The 21,206-nt window shown below is 39.3% G+C and overlaps 2 protein-coding genes and 1 long non-coding RNA gene across 9 annotated transcripts; 1 reads left to right on the top strand and 2 right to left on the bottom strand.

The window, feature by feature from the left end:
- Window positions 1-7,446: 7,446 nt before the first annotated feature.
- LOC119128641 (interferon regulatory factor 2-like) lies at window positions 7,447-16,310 on the bottom strand. Of its 4 annotated transcripts, none has more exons than XM_037261214.1 (10): window positions 16,102-16,303; window positions 15,108-15,202; window positions 14,525-14,624; window positions 13,940-14,116; window positions 13,614-13,659; window positions 13,091-13,118; window positions 12,899-13,007; window positions 12,200-12,346; window positions 11,130-11,167; window positions 7,447-10,644 (listed from the first exon to the last, which is right to left on the bottom strand). In XM_037261214.1, exons 2-10 carry the CDS (start codon window positions 15,192-15,194, stop codon window positions 10,375-10,377), a joined length of 1,002 nt encoding a protein of 333 aa, XP_037117109.1. In that variant the 5' UTR covers window positions 15,195-15,202; window positions 16,102-16,303; the 3' UTR covers window positions 7,447-10,374. The 4 variants fall into 4 exon arrangements, with proteins under 4 accessions (XP_037117109.1, XP_037117110.1, XP_037117111.1 ...); XM_037261215.1 differs by having other exon boundaries at window positions 16,004-16,115; XM_037261216.1 differs by lacking the exon at window positions 13,091-13,118 and having other exon boundaries at window positions 13,613-13,659; window positions 16,102-16,301.
- Window positions 15,896-17,793, top strand: LOC119128645. Its single transcript, XR_005099056.1, has 2 exons — window positions 15,896-16,060; window positions 17,564-17,793. It is a non-coding gene; the product is annotated as an uncharacterized LOC119128645 (long non-coding RNA).
- LOC119128644 (caspase-3-like) lies at window positions 17,061-21,198 on the bottom strand. Of its 4 annotated transcripts, none has more exons than XM_037261220.1 (7): window positions 21,091-21,198; window positions 20,036-20,140; window positions 19,362-19,516; window positions 18,888-19,016; window positions 18,532-18,707; window positions 17,606-17,726; window positions 17,061-17,485 (listed from the first exon to the last, which is right to left on the bottom strand). In XM_037261220.1, exons 2-7 carry the CDS (start codon window positions 20,110-20,112, stop codon window positions 17,256-17,258), a joined length of 888 nt encoding a protein of 295 aa, XP_037117115.1. In that variant the 5' UTR covers window positions 20,113-20,140; window positions 21,091-21,198; the 3' UTR covers window positions 17,061-17,255. The 4 variants fall into 4 exon arrangements, with proteins under 4 accessions (XP_037117115.1, XP_037117116.1, XP_037117119.1 ...); XM_037261221.1 differs by having other exon boundaries at window positions 21,095-21,198; XM_037261224.1 differs by having other exon boundaries at window positions 20,036-20,124; window positions 21,095-21,188.
- Window positions 21,199-21,206: the final 8 nt, after the last annotated feature.

Below are 21,206 nucleotides of genomic sequence, written 5' to 3'. Positions count from 1 at the left end.
TTTTGGATCCCATTATAATGCAAGCCTTGGTTCAAACTCTAGTTAGTTGAAAATACAGTTGTTAGACCCCGTTAAAAGTAGGCCATGTAGCCGGCGGCAGACGGGCCTTGTACATATAGACAACATTGTAACTGAGTCTACTCAGCAAACAGGGTTGCATAAAGCGAAGTCAAATCAAGGTCTCTTAAAACAAGCCTATGCAGCAAATGGAAGTAGAACGTGACTCAGGTACTCTTGTCGTCATTAGAAAATGGTCCACTCAGCAAAAAATGAAAAAAAGGAGAGATTTTCCAAATGGGCAGCCCCACTCCCAAACCGTCTGTCAGATTGGCTATTGAAGAATATGTTTGCCTAAGGAAAATTGGTCCAAATTGCTCAGCTCTGTATGAAAATCACTTCTTACTCTTCTGGAGTAGCAACTGGTCTCGTTCCTGTCCAAGACTGGAAAAAAAGAATTTGAGGGCTTACATGACACAAAAACATCCCCAGGCGCTTTTGCAGAAGTCAAGAGTAAACTGGAGGGGCATACAGAATAACAAAAGCTGTCAGGGAAGAAGTTATTTCCCAGTTTGACCCTGCCTGCAGCCAGACGGATGTGTAAAGTTGGACCGCTACTTGAAGCAAGACAAAGTAATTTTCTTTCAAAGTATTCGGTTCTGGTGCAAACTGTAACGTGAGGATGTATGCAAATGACTTAAGCTCTCTTGAGAACGTGTGGCTTTCGGATAAAGACGCACGCAGATTAAGTAAGGAGTAGGGTATTACAAAGAATTGATGTCTCATTTGGTGGAAAAAAACAATCAAGGAAGATATAAACGTTTCCACAAAGGGTAACACATTAAAGCAAAGCGTCTTATCACTTGTCGTTTTTTTGATCAGCAAAGTTGTACAAAGAAAGAAAAAGAATCGGCGCTTCAGAGCAATAAATTGCCTGCTGCAATATTCAACGTTTTGCTTTGTCTCATGCATTCTGTTCTGTGATTTAGCCTTGTCCGGTTTGTTGGTCATGAACAAAAGTGGAAATGTATTCTTGCGTGGGTTTAATCCTGCAAAGCTATGTATCGCAGTCCTGCAACATGCTGCAGCCCTTGGATGACTCTTTCTTAGGAAGTTCAACTTTCAGAATCAATAAATAACAAATGGCATGGATCGTGTAAGATTCTAATAATCATTAGACCAATCTCTTTCAACGCTGGAACTTTTTTGTAGGCGTTGGTGAGAAATGGGCAAAAAACGTCATCTGAGTTGGGTACAAGATGGGAAGTCGCGGTATTAAAAAAAATATGTCATGGGTGAGGATGAATTGTCTATTTATAAATGCAGGAAAAATAAAGTCGAGGGCATATACAGTCAAGGAGTTGTTCCTTTGTTTATTTCTTTAGTAAAGTTGAGATTGTTGATCAATTTTTCCCCCATTTTGGGGTTATGAGGATGTCATCTGTTCTATCAGCGAATACAATATAATTTTTAATCTTTCCAACTGTATATTGAGGTCTTAAAAGGGAGTTTTTGGTTTCCTCCATGATCGAGTGCAGGTTTATTGGGTCTCTTAAAAAATGCTGAGTTAATTTCTAGACTCGACCCATGTGGAAAGTGTCGATTTGTGATTTGGCGCCATGTAACACCCCATTGCAGCAAGTCGGGAATGCAATTTGAGACTTGCTTCTAAGGTATTTGGGCTGAAGTCGTAATATTATGGATCTCTTGAAGTCACAATAATAAAGAGTTTGAAGCAACCCAAGCACATCGCTTCTGCTTCTAAGTTGTGTTTTACCACAGAAAATATTTTGAGTACAAGGACTTAACAAGACTCTAATTTATGTCTTTGCCCCGGAACATGAGGCGATCAATCTCTCCTCTGCATTAGTTTAAACTGCCACTACAACCTTTTCCCTGTTATGTGATGCCTTAATTAGATTAAACTAAATTTAGAAAACTTGGTGTTCGTAATTTCTCGTGCCAGGACAAGTGGAGGAATGTGAGAATATCTCTAAAATGATAGAAAGATGCAAAAAGCTACTTTGATGATGCCATTGCGTATTTCTGGAATACTCTTCTCTGCTGTATACTGCATGAGGTCTTTTTTGAAAACGAAAACTACGGTGTTTCTTGCTTATTGATTATGTGAAGCAATACACAATATCAACATATGATGCACAACACTGAAATGACAAATTAGTTACACAGCGGTCAGATTTTTTTTTACTCATTTGTTTAATCAGGAATGCAAATAAACATTTCTGGGGCCGATTCCAAATGTGCAACAGGGTTTTTTTTTTTCTGAATCGTTACACATTACTTTCTACCTTGACTATGTACCTCTTACTTAAGTAATTATTTGGAGCATTACTAATTATTTTCACTCAACACGCCACTGGTGAATTTGTGGCTCCAAGTTTCAGCGGTGTTTTGACCATGGCAATTAATTACTTGATCGGGAGAACAGATGTCCGCTATTAAGCTGTCGAACCTTTTGGCTGAGCAGTTTGTGTTGTATGTGTTTGTGTACACACACAGTTAGTCTTACTGTGACTAACATCCTCCTTCTTATTATTCACCCACATGCAGATTAAATCATAATTGGAGTCAATGACTCACGTCTGGAGTCTTTAATAGCTCTACTGGGACATTCTTTTGGACATCACAACACACGCACGTACAGGCACACACACACACACACACACACACACACAAAAGGATGTGTAAAGCTACGGAGTCATCAACACCACAATACACAGTGGTGGCACAAAGATAAGTGACACTGCGAGACATTTATTCCAATAATAGTATTGTTGTTGTGATAGTTAATTCCTGTGTAGGGATGTTTCTATTAGGCCTTGTGTAGCTAAAAGATGTTATATAAGTCAGCATGGTGCAGTGCCGTTTTTCACCTTGCCAGTCACAGTGCTAACCAAGACCTTTGTAAAGGAAGTTGGGTTTTTATTGTTGTTGTTTTTTTTTTATACATAATTGCTCTTGTATTGGTTTTCATTAGATTCTGCAGGTTTATGTGAGGGCTGTGTTGTGGCTGAGTGGGAGAATGAGTCATTGTTGCTCCCGTGAGATGCTGTGACTCACTCCTTTTTGTCATATGTCTTCAAGGACCTCCAAACCTGGTTCAGTTTGTATGGAACACGAAATCTCTTCTTCGTTTCATACAAGAAGGGAGACATGTCTTACGAAACGTGAAACGGCTCCTATCATGAATAATGAAATAGAACCGGTAAACATGAGTCATTGACAAAAATTAGGAGACAAAATTGCTGGTGGCAAAAATTGGACATCTACAGACAATAGGTGGGTCCAAATCGGCTCGATAGAGAACCAGCGAGCTAGCTAGATGGATAGATTAGACCCACTGTTGTTGGGCAGGCGCTTTTCTGTGCACCCGCTGTTGCACTGACAACAGATGGATGGACTTTGTGGCCACTGAAAGCTATCTCAGAGTAACTGCGCACTTCATAAACACAGAGTGGGAAAGAATAAATAACATACCATTAAGGTGTCCTGCAGCTGAAAGAGGAAGTATTTGCCTACATGGCAAAGGAATGCATTGGAAGACGAAGGAGTGTGTTTTTCTAATCCGGCCATGTTGGCACATTATTACCCGTCTGCTGCCGCCACCTCAATTTTCAGTGTTTTCTCAACAGCAGGTGACATTGTTTCTGCAGACAGATCTACTCTGAATACTCGAGGTGGGTGGATCGGTCCACATATTGATAATGATAGCTTTTGGTTGCCAGTAAGTGGATTTTTAAGTTTCTATTTCATTTGCATTGCTACGTTTGTTTGAAAGCGATACCTCACACCACCTACGACCTTAGCGCTACTCTGGGCGGTCACGGAAGAGAGCAGACACACATTGCTCCCACTCCCGCTCTTTTGTTTTGATGTTGGCCAAACTGCCTTGTGTCTTCAGTAAATTGTTTTGCATTCAGTACGTGAACCTGATGAGTTTTATTTGATGGCAGTTGATGAATGAATGATGATGTGAAGTCTTTTAAATGATCATTGAGATCGCAACAGTTTCCTGTAATAATATAAAATCACAGCGTTTTATGAACATGACAAATAGTTTTGGGAACAGTGGGACTCTATTGCTCATTAAACCACAGCTGAGAAATATTAAAGTTGGGGTGAATTAGATCAAGCTTGTTAAAATTAGTGTTACGCTTCACCCGAACAATTTTATTGCCCGATATGATTATCTTTTTTAACCGCCAGCGAGCTTTACAGATATCAGGCAGTCATCTTTTTTAAGCTGTTTGAATAAACTAAGAAGTAAAGAAAATGTTTTCGGAGGAAGTTGAGAGAAGAGAATGAATTTGTACAAGAATTGCAAGGAATTTGTTAAGAATAATGTAATGATGGTTGTAGCTTTAAGCTAACAAAACCCCACAATTCTCCATCTGACTAGTTTAGACTATTACATAAGGAACAGAAGAAATCACATTTAAAATAGAACTATTAAGCATGTTTAACTGTTAATTTAACAAATTATAGCAGATTTAATTGGCGTTTTTGGCTGCACCTCTGGAAGCACGGTCACCACCACAGCACATATCTGACACACGATGACAGCAACTTTTTTTACTTCAAGAATCCTTTCATGTATTTTCTGAGGTTATTTGAAATAATGGCCAACGTGTTGAAGTTCTGCTTATCCTGTGTTTCCTTCATGCTCGCTCTCTCTCTCGCTCTCTCTCTCTCTCTCTCTCTCTCTCTCTCTCTCTCTCTCTCTCTCTCTCTCTCTCTCTCTCTCTCTCTCTCTCTCTTTCTTTCTTTCTACTTTCATCTCTTGGTCTTGTTTCTCACTCGGTGGTTGCCAGGGGCAACTGACATTAATTAATATGACAATCGAATTTTCTTATTGCTGTTTGCCTCTGTAAGCCTTTGTTTGTCCAAACATTGCCGGTAATGTATTGCAGTTTGTGTGCGTGGGCATTTATGCAGGAGGGGGGGTGAGGGCTCTGACATTTTTTATATGATGAAATATTAATACTTATTACCACATTTCATACAGAAGGTAACCTACTGACTATATTCCACATAGGTACAAAACACTTGAAGCCAAAATAGGCAAATATATTTCGCACATTTAAGAGCAAAGTAGAAAGAAGTTCACGCATTACTAAAAAAACAGTGCATGAGCATGACAAAAGCATGGACAAGTTTCGTGTAGTCTGCTTGGACCATAAACCTCTTTTATGCCCAAATGGACAGTAAAGCAACAAGAAGCAGAATCACATTATCGGCAATGCAACATTTAGAATGGAATTGAGAAAGAAGGGGGGGGGGGTAGAGTAGGGGAGGCCCAGCTGTTTTATGTTCCCCGAGGGAAGGCTCACTGACCCACACAATAGAAAACAAAGCCTCTGATCTAGAAAGAGGCATAAACACCAATCCACAGTGGAGTGGTATGATCCATCACACATGCATAGGTATCGGCCCCCCTCCTCAGCATCTGCAGTTCCCTGCACACACACACACACACACACACGCACACACACACACGCACACACACACACACACACAAACGCAACCTGACTTCATTATCTGTGTGCTCTGCGATCACAATGTCAGGCGCAGCAACCATGGTAACAAAAGAGCAAGAGACCGTTTGGATTCACAGCCACTTCACACCAACGCATCATTAACGTCATTTAACTCTCCCCTTGGTGAGTCTGTCGTTTTCTTTTGCCACCCCCTCTCTCACGCCCACCCCACCCCTCTCCATAAACCAAAGTTTGCATATTTTACAGTCTAGCCCTCTGAAGCCTCTGCTGGTGAGTCACTCATCGTGGTAACTTGTCACTTTACGCGGTCTGGCAACCTCATTACCACAGCTGCTGCATCGCTCTTCGGGAGTCGCCAAAGGGGTCAAATGGTGACATTTGCACATTTGTCGTTCTTTGTACATGAATGATTCAGTGCACTGATTTCAATGCAGAGCGATGTGTAATAGGAAATAAGCAGCAGGAAATGAACCACGGTTCTCCAGTTCAACTAATACCTGTTCTAGTACGCAATATACCACGTAAAGAGATACATTCATGAGATATTCATGTATTTTATAGATAGATAGATAGATAGATAGATAGATAGATAGATAGATAGATAGACAGACAGACAGACAGACAGACAGACAGACAGACAGACAGACAGACAGACAGACAGACAGACAGATAGATAGATAGATAGATAGATAGATAGATAGATAGATAGATAGATAGATAGATAGATAGATAGATAGATAGATAGATAGATAGATAGATAGATAGATAGATAGATAGATAGATAGATAGATAGATAGATATGCACATGTATATAAAAACAAACAGTTGGAATAATGGGGATAATTGGTTTAAAAGATGGAACTGCATCAAATTGAATCGTTCAATTTCGAAATATATCAATATTGGCGCGATGTCATTCAAGCTTCAAGCTAGGACAGATGGACTGCATTATCACAAACAACGTGAGAAGAGTCGCAGTTCAGTCAACGGGCAATTACTAAATCTGCAGCGCCGTCTGGTGGTGAAAGGCAGTGGTACAAATACAAAAAAACTAAATCTTTCATTAACATATACAGAGTTTTCTTTTTACCTTCCTTTGATAAATAATTATCAATCATCATTATTTATAAAAGAAAATCGTTGTATCTTCAATGTCAACAGTGGAGTAGTCATCTTGAAGGATAGCGATAAATATTACATCTATCTGAACATTCCACTTATGATCACATCTGTTGTTACATTAACTTGACCAACTATTTCTGAGCAACTTGCCGTTGAACGTTAGTGAGCTTTCTCAACATCGAGACTCTTATCATCATGTGTTACAAGAGATGAACATAACAGTCAACTTCCTGATTATACTAGTAAGATAAACTGGAGAGATTTTGTCCACTACTGAAAACCTCAGGAAATAGAGATGATCCTCTGTCATTTGAATGAGGGTAAAGAGAGAGAAGTGAAGAAAGACGTTTTTGAGGAAATGGTGGTCCAACTAGAGTGTCTAGAAAAGAAGATTTAAAGCGTAAGCAAAATAGTCAACCATCTTAAGAGCCAACAAAGCGTTGGCTTGAAAGACAGGAAGGAAGTCAAAACATGAGAAAAGTAACTGAAACCGAGACAGCAGACGGTGTTCGTTTCTGGCCCAACTGAAGGAACCTGCAAATATGCAAAGTCATCTATAGGTGATGGGGTGGGACATTCTCTGCACAAACACATTATCAGTCTTGCTAAGTCCAAACTGTACACTTACAAACTTGTAAACCTTGGCGCAGCGTGTATCTTTTTTCTCCCCACAATGTAACACAGCCCTGGCTCCAGTAGTCTTGAAGATTTTGAAGCCATATAAAAGTGGACTCTGACCTTTATGAGCACAAAAGATAAACTCAGCAATCAGTTTGACATTGTAAAGATGAAAGGCCTGGGAACAACATAAAAAATACAAAAGAGTCTTTATTCAGATTTACACAGCACTTCACGATATCACCAGCAGGGTAAAAACTCAGCACACAGCCCAGTTGTTCACACTAAAAATTGTTCTTTATGGGTGAAACACATCCATCACTTATATCCAATATACTATTTATTTGTGACATTGTATGATACACAACTTCTTTATAATTGTTTTTACAGCAGACAATCCAAGCTCACTGTTGTGCGTATTGCATTGTGACTAAAGGTCAACTGATGAACTCTGTTGCCAATGTCATCCCAATAAAACAAAGGCAATTGAATTCACAGTGTGTGTGACAGTCCTAACAACACACACCCCTTTATGAACACAAACTAAAAAATACATAAATGAATACTTTTAATTCCGCCAAGGCAGGACATTTAAAAGATGTTAAAGGCTCTTGAATTATACGGCATTCATTTAACCTGGGTGTACCTAATATATGGATGGACACACTAGCCCTTTTTCACATTTACTGAATGGTTGTACAATTGGTTCGTTCAATAAATATCAATAGTCCAATTTGGTCCTTTCAATATTCGTCACATGTGCCAGTGGTGGGTAAACCAGCGAAGAGAAATACCAGAAAAGGATGGGGGAAAATGCTGACAAAAGCAGTGGAAACAAGATTTAGAAACTTAAAATTGAACTAAAACCAACAACAAAAGACTTGCATAAAAGAATCATGTTGCTTACACGGTCTGTGCTTCCATTCAGGATTAATTGGTTTTGGGGCTTGGTTCAAAGAATAGAAGATTCCGAATTGATGTTTTTTACCATTTGGTATAGTTGTGAGTCCAATACGATGTACCCAAGTTAAAAATGTAATTTTTTTTTACCCAAATTATTATTATTATTATTTACAGTGTAGGTTCCATGTCACCCCCCTAATGAGGGCAAGTTCCATAAAACAGATAGCTGGACAACAAATGGATGTTCGCAGGATTCTTTCTTTTAAGAAGAAATCAACACAGTTATGATTATTCTGGAGAAGTATAAAATAAAGAGATGTTTTCATGAACGTAAATACTGTGTGTTGACAACAAGCTGCAAACTAGTTTGCCACTAAGATTCTTTGCAACGGTCAGACTGACGGCAACTGCATGGAAAAGAACACAGAATATGGTGGAGGCATAGCATGGGCGCGGGCACGGATGCTCTCAATTTTTACGTCTAATTAAAAACGCTCGAAATACTTCTGGTTCCATCTTCAAGAAAGCATCACTGACTTTCAAGTCTACACAAACCTTCACTGATTACGGTGCATGGTTACATTGAAGCCCTGAGGATCCTCCATTTGAGGATTTCTTCCATTGTGACCTGAGCAACTAGGTGAGGACTATTTACAATGGTTTTTTTTTTATTCCTGCCATGCTCTAACCCGCACGTGTCATTCATTGGAGGCTAAAGCACACAAGGCTTGAGGCCACACACAGTGTTGAAGGCACATAATGACAACACACAGAAACAGAATATAAAGTGCTGAAGCGGCTTGCGAGCACATGTGAGATTTGTCAGCAAGAAGAGTGTCAGTGAGTCTGTCGGTTCATCTGTTTGTGCGTTATGGGGAAAATTTCCCGAGACAGTCCGATGCATACATTGAAGCAATTAAAGAAGAAAATTTCCCCAGTCTTAAAGCATGGACTCTGGCTAGCAAGATAAAAAGCTGTGACAAATTAAATCTCATTATATTCCCTGAAATAATTATATTGGTATTTTACGCTTTCTACAAACAGCATCTCTCATCATTCACACAATATTTTGATGTACTTTTAAACAAAATGAGTTTTTGTTTTTTTATTAATTAATAAAACTAATAAATTTCCTTCACAAGAAGTAAAAATTAAAACAGGCTTCACAATGTTTCAAGTATATCTTAAAACAACAGTTAGGTGTTCACATAACAGCTTCTGCATGCAGTAATGTTTGCTCCTGCTCATAGTGGCCATTAAACGACTTCTTAATGTACTTTCAGTTTTAATAAGAGCACAGTGCTTTGCATAGATATATTTTAAATTGAGTTTACACCAGTTAGTTTTACGTGTACAATATAGTAATTGGTACAATTACTAAAGAGCAAATTCAGAGTCAGTTTGCTTGGTAATTCTTAGGACATGATTTCTTCGAGGGGTTACCATGGCGCAAATGCTGTACTGAAAGGATATTAATGGTGCAAGAACACTTAATAAATCACTGAAGTATATTTTTGACACTAAACACATTTCACGAAATGGTATCAATCTAGACTCAGGCACATCTTATGGCAAGTATGAACTGGAGGAATGAATACAAGCCGGTCAAACACGTTTGTTGTGGTGCTGCTTACAGTCACCCAACGACTGTTTTAAATCACTCTTCTCTAGAGTCTGTTCTTCTAAACTCTTAACAATGTTTATGATGCAAAGGCTTGAGTCACACTGAATTTAAATTGGACAAGTCATGATTCGGTAAGTGCATAGTATGTTACTGTCGTTCTGATACATCATAGTCCAATAGCCTATCCCAAATTTAGGGTTGGGACCTAAAACAGGTTGCAGATTCACTGAGTTTGAGAAATATTTTTCTAATTTGGCTCAAAGTGTGGGAAATTCTGCAATAAAGAATGGCATTCATAATGTTTCGCAATAATGAATACACGGGCAATTATTTATAATGAATGCACCCGACTTCAGCCACCTTCTACGTTAAAGACACGCTTCCAAGCAACTACACACGTAAACCAAAAATGCCCGAGTACTGCCTTGAATTGTCGGCAGCGCATTTGCAGAGCGTGGCAGAAGACAAATACCAGCGGTGAATCAAAATTGAGTCAATATGCTCGACGATAAATGGACAAGTCAAGTGGTGGCCCAATCCCTGCACGGTCACGTCTGACTTAAATAAAACGAGGGACTTGTCGCGGTGATGTTAGGAGGAGGTGACATCTGAGGTTTTCCTAATGACGCTGGCCCGCATCTCGTGAGTGTGGCTGGGTATGGAAGATGTAAGAGAGTTCTGGCTGTAGGGCGTTGGCCAGCCGTCGCTGTGATAGCTGATGAGGGGGTTGGGGTCTCGCGTGGTGGTTATTCTGCACCGGGGTTTGCTTCCTCTAACGAAGGTGGCCATGCCAGGGAGGGAGGAGGGGGAGACCTTAAGAACTGACCTGCTGTGATCCCGCCTCCAGGCTGGATTGACACTCTGTGAGTCACAGGAAAAGACAGGAAATTACAAGTATGCTCAAAGTGCTCGTAAATAAAAATACATATGCGTGGTGGCTGGTGGGCATGTCTGACTTATGTACGTATGTGATGAAACTGGGCTTGAAACCAAACACCCGTGTTGAAAGTTTGATCATTTTAAATTGTCAACAGGACATAAACATTCAGAGGCTATAAACAGAGGTCATAAATCAAGCCTGTTTTTGTACATTATAATTTCATTAAACTTGGAAATTAGTTAGTATAATGTCACTGTTTATTTTGGGGGCAGGAATACTTTCAGGCAATTTAATTAGTGTGTGCATGCCTCTCTGTTTCGTTCGATGCAAGTACACTGGACTATAACGGAAGACTGTTAATGTTTGATAACAAGAGTTCCTGGACAAGGTCATCCCCCGTGTGTGTGTGTGTGTGTGTGTGTGTGTGTGCGTGTGTGTGTTTGCATTTGTCGAAGAGTAGACTCACCTGTTGGGTGTCCTCAATGTCGCTTTCTGTATCGCTACCTGTAAAGGAACTAATTTAAAACTTGCACATAGCAAACGGCGCATTTTGAACTGTGCACTGGGAATGGAGAAAAAGAGACACAACCTGAACCCTGACAAGTACAGCTACACATATGATATTGATTCAAAGCCCATCTCGTCACCCCTCCCCCGCCTATCAAACACAGCGGATCGATAACTGCTGCCGAGTGATAGACTCAGCTGTGCCTTGGATGACTGGTCAGAAAAGCAAGAAGAAGACACCTGCCACCACAACCTTCGGTGTCAAGTAGAGAAAGTCAATGCAGAAATTCAGTTCAGGAAGAACAGTAAATTGAGCTTCAAGAAACCGCATAATTTAGGATGTCACAAAATTTTAATTTCACACTTGGCTTATTACCCCAAGCTGAGAACACTAAACCACTGTTAAACCGATATGGTCTGTTTCACAAGTTTAGGCGCTCTGTTCCCAGCTTTAGATAAGATAAGACGAATGCTATACTGTGCTGACATTAAGGATGAATTACATAATTGTATCATTTGCCCTCGTGTTCAAATAAACAACAATAATCCAAACCAAAAATGAACCACATTATCTGTCTCAAGCTTGTCTTGTTGAAGCTTTATAAATACAAGAAGAATAAGGAAACAAGACCGGCAGCGATACTGTACTTGTGAATGACTACCAATCTGCTAACTGATTATGTCACAGAGTTACGCAACTTCTGTCAACAATTCAGCTATGGTACAGTTCACTTTTGACTGTGCTTCTTTTTAAGGCATTTGTGAAGAACTGCTTACTGGGGGTTGAACCGGTTAGTCACATCAACTGTACTTCTCCTTGTCAACATTTAAAGCTTCAAACATCTGCCTCTATGGAAATAAGATGATTGCTAGCTTCGGCTATTCCGCTGTAGAAGATTGGCAACGCTATGCAGTTGAATTGTTGCTCAATTTCAGTTAAGATTTTAGAAAGTTTATTCCGTGCCACTAATCTCCTTGTAACGGTCCCACAAATGAGGTGAAATGTGACGTGCTGGTGTGCGTTCTCACCGTCGTAAGAAGACACTGGAGAAATTTGAAAAGGGTACAAGTGGGAGGAGCTCACAGTCTCCTCTTCATTCTCTGTTTTCACTTCAATTGTCTGACAGACAAATGGTAAGAGCTCGCTTGAAATCACGTGATCTTCATCAGGAATATCTGCACATGAACACAGAGGACAACAGTATGACTCTTCCTGAAAAGCAAACATGCTGAATTCCCTTTGTTCAATTTTACTTTTCATATTAAAACTGTTAAAACTATTAAAACCTCTGCAACTTACAAGCGGGGGATGTTTGATACCACTTTTTTTCAGACCGATACCAGTATTAGTTCAAATCTAGAATAGTCACCGTTACCGATACCACGTGCCGATACCACGAGTATTATGTACATATAATGCCCCCCAAAAATAAATGACAGATAATCTTAAATAATATTGAAGATTATTATTATGACTATTTATTCTATATAGCAATTTTCCTTAAAATTACATGAAATTAATGACTATGTTCTAGTTGCAAATTTCTAGTTCCTGTTTGTAAAATGACCACAAGATGGCGGCCGATACCGATATCAACTGCCATCGCGAGGACAGATACCTTGGAATAAGGCTAATATCGGTACTCGCCCATCCCTATTTACAAGTATTCAGAATGTGATATGGACTACAGTACAACGTGAGAAAATTTTAAAGCGCTGTTATGGCACCTTTGGTTGTAATGGGTGGCTCTTCCGCATCCTGCGATTCCTGTTTGAAGTCAACAACTTGTACAGCATGAAAGAGAAGAGGTGTCCTATCAAAAGATGGAGACGATACCTGAGAGACAGAGTGGGGGAAAGGAGGTGAAGATAAAGACAGGGAGTCAGTATCGGAACTCACACCGATACAGTCGACTCAACTGTGTCAGCGTCATAGTGATGGATGACCGAGACACAAGAAAAATGTTTTAAACGCTTGAATCCAAGGCAATGTCTGAATATCATCAACCATATCAATAGGATGCCTAGAAAAGGTATCATCAGAAACTTAACTATCGACTTGCGCATCAAGTATTTGTTATTAATGTTCAAGACCAAAAAAAATCCACAATAAGTGGAACTGAGAAACTTTGCCAGTGTGCCTACAACATTTTAAGGAACTTAACAGCAAGTCGTCCAATGTGAAACTGTACGGCAATCTTACAGCAGTGACCTAATAACATTGAACAACGATCACTAAACAAGCATGTCGTCACATATAAACTACAGTTCCAGATAAGCACATTCTGACAGGAAACGGATGCTGCACTTCCTTAGCAGTGCTATCCCTATTGGTAGCAAAACATAGGGTAATTGTGTGTTTTGGTCATTTGTGTTGTGTGCAAACCAAAAATACAGTGCTGTCTTGACAATGCTGTGCTTTGCATGTCTGTGTTTATCTACCTCTTTATTTCCTTTGGGCCTACTCTCTTTGTTGGTCCTCTTCTTTCCTACATGCATACGCAGAGGAAAACACCTTTCAGATATATCAAGGAAATATCATATCCTTTCCTGAGTACACAAATAAAATTACAGTGAAAGAGTGAGATGTATCGTAGGACTTCAATTCTGAATGAGACCAGATTTTTAGAAAGGTAAATCTCGAACATTGCACAGAAATCCACTTTGAACCTTTTCGAACGACTGTTTTAGGAGTACGTGGTTACACATTTAAAAAATGTTTTTAAAAAAAGGTACGCCAAGTCATTGATGACCAGCAGCAAGGTTTACCTTTCCTTAGACTTCTCTCTGAAGATGACAGCATCTTGTAGACTCTGAAGGCATTTGTTCCCTTTTTGTTGCTTTTATCCTTCACCTCCTCGATATCAGGCAGGCTGTTCATCGCACAGCGGAAATTTGCCTTCCAGGTCTTTGGGTCTGGTTTGTCTTTTCCTGGCTGGTATTTACCTTCACGTACGCAGATGAGACATAACACATGGCACCAACTGAACATGACGCTTTACAACAAATGAGCATTGTATATTATTTTTTTCTCCTGCTACTCCCTCATTACATTAAAACTTTTATTCCCCCTAGGTACTGTGCAGCTCTCCTAAATTTGTTATTTTGTTGAACTTGTATGACTTGAGAAGGATGAAAGCAGCTTCATTTGAGGATCCCACCTCCAAAAAGGGCAATAAAATATCGGTAAATATAGGTATCTTATTTGATAAATGAATCGTATTTAAATTTGCGTAAATCTCTGCCTCCATTTCCATTTTGAAGTGATCACAATGTTATTTGACTCAGACATGAATTTAGTTTTGTACCAGATTTAATTTTCAGTACTGACAAAAATAAAGCCAGCGTGTTTACCAGTATGTATGGCCCAGCGCATGAAGAGAGGAGCATCTTTCTCCAAGTCCCAGCCGTGACGAGCAGCGTGCATCCAAGGGATCTGGAAGATCCTTTTTTCCTAGACAAAGCACCATCACCAAGGTTTTTTTCCCAGTGTATTTACAATGTAAAACAGCGCTAAATGATTTGTTGATTTATGATCAAAATCATCATTTCAGATAATGTGATTTTGTGTTCATCAAAGCTGTGTTTTACAAATCAAATCAAAAGCCTAACCATTTTCAAAACCTTGAAAAAATGACAGAATCCCTCACACTCTTTACTGTGCTTGCATTATTCAAGTCATATAGCTTTTAAGGTTTTGATGGTAAGATAAACATTTTCTGTCATGTTTGTAAATGTTACTGTAGTAGTAGATAGTCAATAATACCTATTGTATTGCAGTGTGGTATGAAGAAAATCATGAATCAAATTGAAATTGCAAGATGTCAGAAAAAATCCAATTCAAACGTTTCCGAAAATCATTAGTCACTTCAATATATAGCATCAAGTAAACTATATCTTTACAGAAGTCAGTGTCAGTGAAAGTACCGGTACTTACTTCGTTCACCCATTTGAGGCCTGGTATCTGGCAGGAGTTGATCTGTTCCTCCAGCCACGGCCGCATCCTCATTCTATCTACAGGCATTGTGGTATCTGAGCAGAGATATATACACATGCACTACTGCACATATTGGAGGCATATGGAACATATTTGTGCAAAGTATGCAAATGCATTGTCATATTTAAGATCTAATTATGAATATATATGAAAAGAACAATCATGAAGTTTAACCCCAAGCGCATTTCGTTTGATTTTTAAAAACAAAAACAATGTTAAGTTGCAATGCGATCTGATCACAGTCCGCCAGGCCAGATAAGCCAGTGGCACTCCCATTTAGTGGCACAGCATGCCAACTGAACGGGTCGAACAAGGTGAAACACTATCATACACACCAGTGCATGTTGTACATTAAGTGTCTTTAAAAGTCACAGATCTGAAAAATCTATAGTAGTTCACGTTTCAATGAAAGTACTTAAGATCGATACAATTATGGTTGAACCATTCTCTAACGTTTACGCTTATTTGAACCGTGTTGGTAGATTGCACAATATGGTACATTTACGTGTTGCATAAGTGGTGCAAAAGTGCAGATTAAATAAATACAACAGTGCAAAAGTTCCGAAAACTATTCACACTTCACTATAAACGCGCTTCATATTCCCGAGAAACACAGTTAAACTCTGCAAAACGTTACTTAGAAAATGCACATTTCACAAAATCTACAATGACAGCCATGAGCGTATTTTTTGGAAGTCTATGACAACACCACAGCCGCTTATGCCCTTAACCAATATCAGTCACTCATGGCCAGAGGCAAACAAGCTGAGCCAAAAGTGAAAATAAAAGCCAGTCCACGCAAACAACGCGAGCGTAAAAGGAGCACTTTCGCTTACAAGACGAGCAACGATCCGTCGAGCAGCACGCAAGAGAAGTCTGTCAAAAAGTCAAAGGTAGCAGCAGCAGTGGTGATAATATGCGGAAATTGTGTTACCTGTCGAGTTCGGGGTGCTTGTTTCAGAATAACATGCAACACTGGCGTGGCGTGGGGATTTTTTTCAAAGGACATAGGTGCTTTGGCAAAAAAAGGGAAAGTGAGAGCGTTGTTCGATTGTGTTTCTGGTCCAGAACGAAAGCAAAACAAGGTTAGCTGGGGTAGCGGGGGCAACATTAGATGGAAATCCCCCTCCTACTTCCCCGCACGCCAACGCGGAAGTGTGTGGCCCTTAAAAGATTTCGATGGAAGATGGCCCACTTTGCTCGTTTACGTTTATGACTTGGCACACAATGCGATTTTCATGTAGTGAAACAAAGCGCTGTGATGCGTATTGAATCGAGAGGCATTAAAATAAAGCTGCTCAAGCGTCTTTATGAATTCAAAATAAAAGCTCAAAATGTTCTGCCAGATGCGTCGTCTGATGTGCACAGACGATCTTTGTGCTGGATTTTCATTTTCACTTCCTTCATTGCTGCCGCTCTCGGCGCTATGCAGCTTTGCTCTGCTTTCAGTATGCAGGAAACGAAAGTTGTACTAAGATCCTATTTTTGAACAGTTAAATTCAGCGCGCTAATTCAACCAGTATATTCAAACCAATGTTGCTTCTGAAGTTTACGTTACCCCCCCTCGTTTAATTTCCATATTTCATGCTAAACATAGACAGTATATGAATGAAATCAAGTCATGCACACAAAATTAATAAAATCACAAATAATCAACAATCAATCGGTATTCAATTATTTTTCCATGTTTTTATTTTTGGAGTACATGCCGCCCGATTTGTCTGGGAAATCACAAATCTAATTTTCAACTGGCAGGTTTCCCAATCTAAATAAATGCAATTAAAGAATACGTTATGGTGTCCGTTAACAATGCAACACTTTAGTGTGCAAACGGCAAAGTCTCTTCTTAGATACACCCAGAAGTTAAAAAAGTGTTTAATTTTATTTTTTTTCACAACTTAGACATTGTCCCCACCCCCATGACTTAATGTACTGTCAGTACTCCTAAATCTTTAAAACGGTGTTGTGAAATGTTCAAAACACCAAAAAGCAAGTAAAATGGAAATGTAAGTAAAAACATTACTACAACCGAATAGTTTAAAATGAAATGTAGAAGCACGTTGATTGTGCTACACTGTCACGATCGGTTTATTTAGGGAAGTAAAGGTCTTTGGTTAACATGGAGACAATGCAGGGAATCTGCTTCTTGCCAGTGAAGCCGGGAAGGCAGGAGTTGGATTCGAAGTGCGTTGCCACCTTGTAGTTGACCCGAGTCATGATCTGCATCAGTTCCAACTCGCCTTTGAATCGCTGCAACATCTCGCACAATGCCTGCATGAACCAGGAACCGTTTTGCGTGTTCCTCCAAGAGTAGTAGCCTGTCGGGTCATTGTTAGTAGTATTTTTAGTATTGTTAGTACTTTAGTATTTAATTGATGCGTGATGTGTTTTCACAGCCGAGTCAGAAAATTCCTATGGAAAATCTTATTGCTGGTTACCTGGAGCTGTGGAATAGGCATACAAGAAGTCGGCCTCCACAGGAATCCTCTCCGATGTTTGCTCCTCAACACTGTCGGCTTGGAGGCCCGTCCCCCCATCCAGTTCCGAGCCACGGCATGCCTGAAAGATGTTTGTTCTTTCAAAATGACTCAATTCAAATAAAATAAAATAAAATGGTCCATAATGAGTTTAGGGATACGCTTTCAGAATTACACTGGTGGGGTTGGGGCATACATTGTATGATCTACAGCTTTTGTTATACTGACTGCTACCAATTAAGCAACTTTGTCACTTTACTCACGTCTCCAACCCATTTGAGTGGCTATTTTACAAATCAAGTGGTGAGCAACAAAATCTAGTGCTATCAATTAATTTTTTTTTAAATCTTGATAGAACCCTTTTTTAAATGTAAAATTTCTCTGGCCAACAGACAAATTGAAAATGTAATTCTTCTCTATGGTCAGTAGAGGGGATGCACGCTTCATAAAATCTGAATTACCGCTTTGATTTTCTCCACTTGAGAGAAGCAAGCCATTGTACACGTCTTTCTGAAATTAATATCAGAAGCAGCGGCATGTTCCTCCCTTACCGGCCTGCGTTTGATGTTCCCCTGTGCTCATTTTCTCATCCATGTTTTCACACCTCTACTCGAGCATATGTTGCTTAGGAGAATCATAATAACATGTAGCAACCATCAAAGTGATCAATGTGTATTAAATTTTTGAGCATGGTTAGCCTCCCTGTTGGAAGTGCCGCCTGAGCACCGTGCCCCCCTCCTACTCCACATTTTGATCAACCAGTTCTGTGGAAAATTACAGGAAATGTCTCCCTTGTCCAAAATGATATGATCCCATAGAAAACATCAAAACTAAAATGGTTAGCAGTTGAGTCTAGAATGGCTATAAGGCCCAGAATGTTTACTAACCTGTATAAAGAAGAGCTTTGGTTTTCCCACCAGAGTCTTGCAACGATGTCCTTTGAAAGGTTTTGTCAAATTTTCAAGCATTTCAAATCCATCAGTTCCAAAAATCACACCCTCTTCACCATGACTTAGCAACACGCACACAAATGATGCATTGCAGCTGTGGTCCTCTTGGGATACTGCAGAAACAGACACAAAGAAACAACAGAGTGACATTAACTAACCAGCATTAATTCCTACCTATTATTTATTTTTTAAACAGCAATTATCTGTTTCTAGACAATCAATATTCCAAACGCACGTTAGAGTTACACTGATAATAATATCAACGCAATAACAGAAAGAATAAAATCAATTACCACTTAACAGGAGACTCATCATCTGCTTTACAGTCTGATCAGTGGCCACTTTAATGGTGTAACCCAGTTCCTTAAAAGTTTTCATGGCAAAAGCGGCGTCGACATCGGTCCCGTTACGAGTGCTCATCCCTGGGAAGAAGATACACAAGTAGAAATAAAGTCCATTGAAAAACTGCAGGACTTACTTACAACAGGGAATAAAGAGAAATATTTTGGTGAGAATTTGGAGATTCAAACATATTTTTTCCTAATCAGGTTTGGCCCGCATGATTAACTAAGCAGACATACTGTAGGCACAGTGTATGTGACAATTTCCTTTTCACCGCTTCACGCCTATAGTGGAAAACAGGCCTGACTGACAGCTTGGGGGGGGGCGTAAAAAATGTTGAACCATGATTCACAAAGCATTCGTCAAAGTGGGTATGAACTGAATTAGACAGCCGCGTACAAGACTGCTTTAATGGGCGTATTTACTTGTGCTTTTGTCGAAGTTCTTATTGTTGATAATCAGGCAGATTCCCATGTTTGGGTAGTCCATCTTGTACTGATATGGGTTGTGGGCTGACACTTTGCTGATGGGAACAGAGTCTGTTTCCTCAGCTTTATTACTGCCATTCGATGGATTCGTCCTGAAAAAGATCCACAGTTGGAATCATGAACAACATTAGAGATGATAAAGATGAGGTTGGGAAACCTGCTAAACAGCTTAAAACTCAAATGTTCCCTTTAACATGATTTGGCAGCTCAATGAACCCATTGAAAGATTTTGTCAGACAGGTGACTCAGTATGGCAGCTGGTTTTCCCATCAATGGAAAAAAACCTCAACCATTGGCACACAATTACGTTGAGCGTTTGACAGCTTTTTAATACACATATAATTACACAAGCGCAGCAACACGTGACAGTTACAAGATAAATGTCAATAATTAATGTTTTAATTTAATAGTTTTTAAAAATTGGAATGAATCACCCCATTGAATTAAAAAAGGGTGACCTCCAAATATTATTGAATTGCTTGATTTATTTACCTGCACTGTAAAATATTTAGACCCTATAAAAGGTCTAAACTTTCAGTGTAGTTTAGCTTTACATCTGGTGTTCTATGACGTGGTTATTTGTAAGCAGAGAATCAGTGTGCCATAGGTACCTTTTTGAAAATAGTTTGAAGGCGTCCATAGTGTCCTCAGACTTCTCCAGAGAACCAGCATCTTTAGTTGCTGCCATGGTTTCTTATTACTGAAATAAGAGTCAGCTGAAATGTGAACACACAATCCATGATAAAATTGTAAAATTTGTGGAATTGTTCAAAACAACTTTCATGAATGTTCAACTCATATAAAACAATTAAATGTGGATAAAATAGCTGTTTTTTTTTGTGACACTGTGTAGGGGCAATTGATTACACAAAACGCTGCTTAATCATGTGAGGAATGGGAATAAACATGTCACAAACATGACTACATTCCTGTACAGTTGAATTAGAGGTGGGAGGCATTTTAAATATACACTTATCAAGTTTATATTATTCAGACAAAAAGTTATTTTCACTTATGCAAACGCTTTACCTGTAATTAAAATATTAAAATAGTTGGCAACTAAATAAAATTCACAACACATTTTAACTCAACCTAAAGACATTAGAATCTTGATCAATGATTTGGACAAAAACGTGAGGTGAGGTTTTACACACAGTTCTTGCCAAAAAAAAGAAACTTCCGTGTGTGATTGTGCTGCTGGATAGTAAATGATTGACCTGATGACAAAAATCGAAAGACAGTTCAGATAAAGTACCTTAGAAGCGAAAATCTCATAAATATAGTTCATTTTTCCCTGCTTAGGTGTTCCCTGGTAAACAAGTCTGGGACGCATTTCCTGAAGAGACTATGCTGATTCAGGAAGGCGGATAACTTGATAATTTCCAGTGATTACAGTTATTGGTGGGTATCATAAATAATAACAGTTAAGCACAATTTATTTTTGAATCGTACTGCTCAAAAGTTACGACGTCCTGTTGACCTCTCAATATTCTCGCATTACTTCAGTCGTACTGTACTATTGCGTCTGGGCCAATCATATGAATGACTTTTCTTTCACTGTATAAAACAAACACTTTGCAGCATAAAGCGTGGAGTTAAATTTATAACGAAACAAAAGGGTTTGGCAAAAAAAAATTACACATGTAAAGACGAAAATAGTACGTACTTACGTGACACAACTCAAACACCACCTACTGGAAAGTCGAGAACAACCTGAAACGCTCAGCCAATTAGACGCCGATGCAACTTGGACGCAAGTCTCAACGCATTGACTCAAGTGAC

The sequence above is a fragment of the Syngnathus acus genome, chromosome 10 (genome assembly GCF_901709675.1).
Source record: "Syngnathus acus chromosome 10, fSynAcu1.2, whole genome shotgun sequence".
Taxonomy (NCBI): Eukaryota; Metazoa; Chordata; class Actinopteri; order Syngnathiformes; family Syngnathidae; genus Syngnathus; species Syngnathus acus.
Note: the sequence above shows the minus strand (reverse complement) of the source record. Positions and strands in the feature narration are given on the sequence as shown.

Bases quoted from the DNA above. Each gene is read 5' to 3' on its own strand.
- LOC119128641 (XM_037261214.1), bottom strand. From the start codon at position 15,194: ATGCCTGTAGATAGAATGAGGATGCGGCCGTGGCTGGAGGAACAGATC. The intron at 14,625-15,107 runs GTAAGTACCGGT...TGCTTTGTCTAG, and splicing joins GCCTCAAATGGGTGAACGAA to GAAAAAAGGATCTTCCAGAT. The intron at 13,008-13,090 runs GTTGAGTCGACT...TCTGTCTCTCAG, and splicing joins ATCACTATGACGCTGACACA to GTATCGTCTCCATCTTTTGA.
- LOC119128644 (XM_037261220.1), bottom strand. From the start codon at position 20,112: ATGGCAGCAACTAAAGATGCTGGTTCTCTGGAGAAGTCTGAGGACACT. The intron at 19,517-20,035 runs GTACCTATGGCA...GATCTTTTTCAG, and splicing joins TTCAAACTATTTTCAAAAAG to GACGAATCCATCGAATGGCA. The intron at 19,017-19,361 runs GTAAATACGCCC...TCTTCTTCCCAG, and splicing joins GAACTTCGACAAAAGCACAA to GGATGAGCACTCGTAACGGG.